At 61.4% G+C, this 6371-nt stretch overlaps 1 protein-coding gene across 1 annotated transcript in view; it reads right to left on the bottom strand.

Moving 5' to 3' along the window:
- The window catches only part of LOC113207911 (zinc finger protein ZIC 1), a 38008-nt gene extending 33059 nt beyond the window's left edge, over window positions 1–4949 (bottom strand). Inside the window, exon 1 of the mRNA XM_026424670.2 lies at window positions 4152–4949. Within this exon, the coding sequence (XP_026280455.1) occupies window positions 4152–4514 (363 nt within the window). The 5' untranslated portion in view covers window positions 4515–4949. The remainder of the gene's footprint in view (window positions 1–4151) is intronic.
- Window positions 4950–6371: the final 1422 nt, after the last annotated feature.

The raw sequence follows: 6371 nt of genomic DNA, 5'->3' as shown, positions 1-6371 counted from the left end.
CCCACCACCGCATTATTCTAATGAGAAGCAAAACGACCGACAACGCAAGGCTCAAATGCTCGCTATGGAAATCCTATTATACAATGTCCGCGAGTCGGAAAGAGGAAGTCTGGCGAAAAGAGGCAGAGAAGGCGTCTTATGGGGGGCGGCGGTCGGTCGGGGGCGGACGTCATCGTCTCCACGACGGAGCGGCAGTTGGAGTAAGGTGAACCCGCGAGCCAAGCGGTGAAGGTGCAGGTCGCACATGCGCGGACGGCGAGGACGAAAGCGAGTAGCCCTCGCAGGGGGCGCAAGTTGTCCGCGAGCGCGCGCGCGCGCCATCCCCCGACGACAGTCATTCAGGACGCAAAACGTTCCCGAGACAACGACGGCGCAGCAAGCAACGTGCCCCGCGGGAGCACAGCCCCGCGCCGCCGGGCTTAGGATCGGCTTTGGCTCACACACACACATACACACACACTCACACACATTATATATAAATACAATAACATTGAGAGACGCAATAAAAATCTCCTCTCACCACGCGCAGTGCGCGCAGCCGCCGCCGTGACGGCCGGCCGGGGCCATCAAACCCCGCAGTCCTAATCCCAATCCGAGCGCGGCAAAGGGTGGCAGCACCAGCAGCAGCAGCGCGAGCTCGGCCGACGCAAGTTTGAACACAGCTCCGCGGGGAGGCCAATGAGGAGGAAATTTAGTTTTGGAACGCTGGTCGACGAATATTGATTACAGCGACGTTGAGAGCCGCTTCGTAAAAAGTGCCCTAGAAATTTGAGATATTTATGGGAACAGTGACGTTTGTATATCTGTGGATCGGCGCCAGGGCCGCAGCCCGGGATTGTCCGAAAGCCCCCATAGTCGGCGGAGCCAGCGCGGAAGGAGAAGGCTGATTGAAAGAAATGAAATAAATCTCAAAGCAATCGCCACGCGTTTTCACACAGACACACAAGGGTGCAGATAGAAAGAGCGCGGGTGGTGGGGTGCGGAGAGCTCCAAGGCCGCCGCGGCGAGAGAGGGAGAGGGGCTGACGCCACGCGAGAGAGAGAGAGAGAGCGAGAGGGATACTACTACTAGAGAGAAGGGCGAGGGAGGCAACATGAGAAACGAGGCGGGCAAACAGCAGCTTTCCATAAAGCGGCAGCAATAAAATAAAGCGCCATTACCGGGGAAACAGCGACCGCCCACCGCATATCACCCTGCGGCCTGCGGCTCGGCCCGGCCCACCCCGGCCCCCCGCGGCCCACCCCCGCGCGCCCCCAGGGACCCCGCGGCCCGCCGGGCCCCGCCGCCCGCGCCGTGATAAACGCTCATAAGCGGCGGGAACTGTGGGAGTAAAAGAAACACCGGCAAACAGAAGGTGTGCGGGGGTGGCGGCCGGGACGGCGGCGGGCGCTTAGAACCTAATATTGAATCGGGAGGCCCACTTTTCTCGGCGTTATTGTAAGTGCTATACCGCCGCGCGCACCCCCAAGTTTGGAAGGTAAGGAGCGCGTAATCGACTCGCCAATGCTAAGCTCCACCGCAAACTGGTGTGGTTGTGTTGCCGTGTATGGGGCGGGGGCGGCCAGAGGAGGGGGCGGGTCGCGGCCACACCTTCGACCCTCGCGCCACCCTCTGACCGCACCTCGGCGCGCCACAAACTCTCTGCTCTGGTTTTGCCGTCCAGGCAGGCACAGTGAGTGTGGCCGCCCCCGCCCGGTAGTGACTGCCTGACCCCAAACGGCGCCCCGCCCGCCCCGCCTCGCCTCGCCAGACCTCCCCTTTGTGGAGGCCGACGGCACCGCAGTGTTTCGCTCAAGTACACGCCACTACTATACTTGCCTCCCCCCTTCACCTGCAAAGGGACTCCGGCCAGACTGTCTACAAAACACTCACCAGCACGCGCGCTTTACTTGCGCTGGCTGGCTGCCCCGGTGTTGTCCGTCGGCCTGCCCCCTCAAGATCGCCGCTGGGAAACACAAGACTTCTCCCCCCTTCCCCCTCCGCACCTCACACCTGCTCATAACAACCACAGTACGCTTGTTTCGCATTCGGCGGTTGTTGGTTATTGACCCGAGCAAACACTCCCAAGCCCGTCAATCAGTCTCGCTGCTCGGCGAGCGTGAGGCGGGAAATGACATTCGGATGGGCCGTAACACGTTCCCGCCGCCGCGCTCGGGAAAATAATGAAAAATATGCTATACGGCCATACCTGTAATCAAGTAGTGTAAATATTTGTTCGTGCGCCCAGCAGCAGCAGCAGAGACGCCAGAGGGCATAATCGCATGAGAGCGCAGCCAACTATTAGAATTACAAATTAATGAGAAGCAGCCCAGCCCGGCCCGGCGCGGCGGGGCGGGGCAAGCCGCCGCGTTCGTTCACAGGTAAAGCGTTGGGCCGTCTCACTCCCGCCCGCGAGCAGGCCGTGTCTCTGCTCGACTCCCCTACGCAGCCCGCTGGCTGGTATCAGAGGGTATCTCTGCGCGGCCCCGCCCCCGCCCGGCAGCGCCCAAACCACGGCCCGCGCGCTAAACGAAGATAATAGGGCGGACGACGCCCGGGAAAGAATGGCGAAGCAGTGTCGGGCTAGAATACATGAATGGGGGTCGCCAGAACATTATCAAACCAACAACAGTGAGCTGAAAGAAGAAAAAACTGTCAGAAATGAAGTAGCGAGAAATTGTGCACGTATTTTAGAGCGGCCAGTTGATCAAAACATCATATCAAATTCTCATACAGCTATGTGGCTGCCATTTCTGACTTTTAGTTCCTCCTCGTTCGCCACAGCACACCTCTGAAGCACCCTATTATATTTTTAAACGTTTTCAGATTGGAACGTTGCCGCCTGTAATGCAAACACCGGCCGTCCGGTGGTCTCCTGCTCGTTTGTGAGGCCAGGCGTAATTAAACACGGACGGCTTATTTACCTCGAGTAATTATTCCAAAGGACCTCCGTTTGTTCGCCTTTGTGGCGGGTCGCGGAGTCATGGGGCGCCGGCGCGCGCGCTCGGCAAAGAAGAAAAGGGCGCCAGACCAAAAAATAAAAAGGGCGCCGGCGAGTGCTTTTCTCGCGGCGCTGTTTCCACGCGAATGTCGCATGCTCTCCATATAAACCGCCAATTTCTACCTCCAAAAGAACACTCTCTCTTCCACTACAAGTGAATCCGTTTCCTCCTGTGGTGTCCCCGCCGCCAAATTCATACGTAAAAACGCTGACTAAAAGTGCCTTGATTGTCTTACACTACACTGATGGCGTATTAAGCATGATCAAAAAAACAAATACAGCTGAGTACTATTGCGTAGTTCAGCAGAGAACAAAATATTAATAATGTAATCAGGATAAGTAGACATATTGGAGGTCAGCTGGAAATAATCATCAATAATTGATCAAGCTATGTGCTGCAATTCATCACGACCTTTTTAAACAGGACGTACTCAGGTTTGGGATTTATTACTGTTTGGCACCACTACCTCCTCCAGCAAACGTATCGACTTTTACTTGATTATATTAGACTTCGCCAACTTAACGAAACCACCGTTTCCCGCCAAGGACTTAAACGCACGACGGAGTGTCGGCACTGTGGTGGGACCGACTCAAGTCCAGTTGGAATGTTGAACACAATATAGGAAAGTTTCTCCAAGTTCTTCTCAGATTTCAAAACACAAGCATTAATCAAACTCCCCCACCCCCCATAAAAGTAAAATCTTAAAAGACTGTCGAGTGGAGACATACCACAAAACGCCCGTGGGAAAGGGAAGGTCCCGGTGACTCATTACAGTGACCTGCCCCGAGCTGTCCAGGGAGACGTATTCGAAATAACAACATGATGATGACAACATATCGATTACAGAGATTAGAGGGACACGCGCAGGCTGCGCAGGCCGGGCCGAGCCGCGCGGACAGGTGTGACAGCGTGACGGCCCCAATAACGTCGTAACGACCCGACTCACTTATCGCGATCAAAGATCATCGCCTGCTTATTTTTGCTCCAGCGCCTTACGGGGCTCAGATGCGTTGCGCTGATCTGGGTGCACTTGTCAGGCTGACGAAACGAACGGCCGTGTGTTGCACCGGTGAGTGTGGGAACGCATATATGAAAATAATTTGTTTGATCGCGGGTGCTGGTTACCAATCGAGGCAAACGGCGGGTCAGTCGCGGGTCCCGCAGACGTACCTGGTGGTGCAGGGCCGTTGGGAAGAGCATCGCCGCGGTCGGGTCCCCGCCGACGGCGGCCCCGGCAGCTCCACCGCCGAACTCGTGGTGCTCTCTCCTGAGCAAGAAATCCCTGGCGGCGTAACCGGGGTGCGGGATCTGGTGGCCGTAGGCGGGGCTCTGGAAGTGGTCGGGCGGCATGGCACCTGCAGCCGCCGCGGCAGCCGCGGCCGCCGCCGCCGACGTGGAGGACGGCGTCGAGGACGCCGTCGAGGTCGCCGGCTCCATGGGCGGCGGGCTCATTTTGAGCCCCATGGAGGCAAGGTGGTGCGCCGTGTGGTGGTGGCCGTGGCCCGCCCCCGAGTCCATCAAGCTGTTGAGCATGGCGGCGGCGCGAGGGGCCTCTGGGGGCGCGTGGGGCGCGTGGGGGTGGCGCCCAGCTTCGGGAATGTTGACGGCCGTGGGGGCCCGGGGGCTAGGGCGCCCCTGGGGCCGCGGTGGCGCGGAGGGCTAAGCACCAACACACTCCACTGGCACGCACACGAGGGACACTCACTGGCACTGGGGATCACTGAACCATGGCACTAAACACTTTGGGCATCACTGACACTTGGGGGGAAGCACTCCAGGACCAATCCGAAAACGCACCAACAGACACGAGGCATACAGAAACACATTCACCCACAAACGCACGACACAGGTTCGCTGCCGGCGAGCGCTCGCACACACACAAACACGTAGATGGAAAGCGCACGCACGCACGCACCGTGCGTCGAGCGAGGTTGCCGCCTTCGACTCCCAGCGAGAGACTGACGAGAGGTCCTGGCGGGGTGGCGGGCCGGCCCCCTCCCTCCCAGCGGCCGCCTCCCCCACTCCGCGCCAGGCCCCGCCCCCCCGGAGCGGACCCCCGCCCCGTCCCGCCCCGCCCTCCCCACCCGCGCCCCGGGGGCCGGCCAACCGGAACCCGCGGAGAGCCGGCAGGGGTCGCGGGGCGGGGCCAGGCCGGGATCGCTGCTTCCACGACGCGCCACGGGGAGCGCCCGCGTCGCGCCCGCGGCTCGCGAGCGTCGCGTCCCGCCGCGGCGAGCTGCAGCAGCCGCGCCTCGGCGTCCCCAGGGGTCACCTGGGTCAGCCGGCAGCAACAGGAGCGCGAGCTGCGCCCGGCTCGGCCGCGCACCCACCGACGCGTCCACCTCCCCGTCGAGCGGGCCGGAGAAGACGTTAGCACGGCGCGCCAAAGTGTAAAGGGTCACTCACACATACATACGCGTGCGCAAAACGGGCTGGGGCACACACACAGGTGCTAGACGCGCGACGACCAACGCCCGCAAAAGGTCCTGGCGCCGTCGACACGACGCCACTCGTCGAGCGAGGTACTCAATAAAAACGAGGGGGAAACCACTCCCTTTTTTTCCTGCCCGGCGACGACGCCTGCCCATGCAATTTCCCTTCCCAACACTGAAGATAAAATTTGACGATCTCTACGTGGACGCAAAAATGAATGGCAGCTCGACGCGACGCGTTCCTCATTACGGAGCGGGGCCGAGCGGAGCGGTCCGTCCTGGCGAGGCGAGGCCAGAGGTGCGGCCGGGCCAGCCCAGCACGGCCACCAATTAGAAACGTTATTAGCTGCCATAGTTGGAGACGCACTCTCTCGCGGCGACGCGTCCGAAACACTCGGGCCTATCTCTCGCATCGCGGGGCTTATTGCCCTTCCGGACGCGTCCCAGGCTGGGGCGGCGGCCCGTGCCCCGCGCCATAGTCCTTGCTCGGCCCGAGGGGCGTGGAGGGAGGAAGACATCACCCCGTGCGGGCCCTGCTGCGGGTCGAAGTGGATGTTCAACACCTTGCGGGCCCCGCGGGGTGCGGCCGGGCCGGCCGGCTGATAAGCCTCCCGGCGAGCTAAACGCCCGGCTAAGCTGCCCACTTTGTAAAGCGATCACGGCGGTGATGCCACCCACAACAGGCGTGTCGCATCGCCCGCCGTCCTCGTCGCACCCGCAGGGCGCGCACGGGGGGGCAGCCCGGGCCGGGCCTGGCGGAGCCGTGAGTGCGAGCGAGACGGGACAGGGGCAGTCAGCGGGCGCGCCAGCGGGGTAGCGGTCCGCCCGCCGAGGCCCCCGCCGTCTTCGCCGTGGGGCTGCTCGACCCGCCCCACCCCGGCCCAGGCTGCCAACAGAGCAGCCCGCCACGGGGCCACGGCGGGGGGACCTCGGCGCGCGCCTCGCCGCCCCGCCACGC

Source organism: Frankliniella occidentalis, unplaced genomic scaffold, assembly GCF_000697945.3.
Source record: "Frankliniella occidentalis isolate FOCC.00 unplaced genomic scaffold, Focc_3.1 Scaffold47, whole genome shotgun sequence".
Taxonomy (NCBI): domain Eukaryota; kingdom Metazoa; phylum Arthropoda; class Insecta; order Thysanoptera; family Thripidae; genus Frankliniella; species Frankliniella occidentalis.
This window is presented reverse-complemented; position numbering and strand designations above follow the sequence as displayed.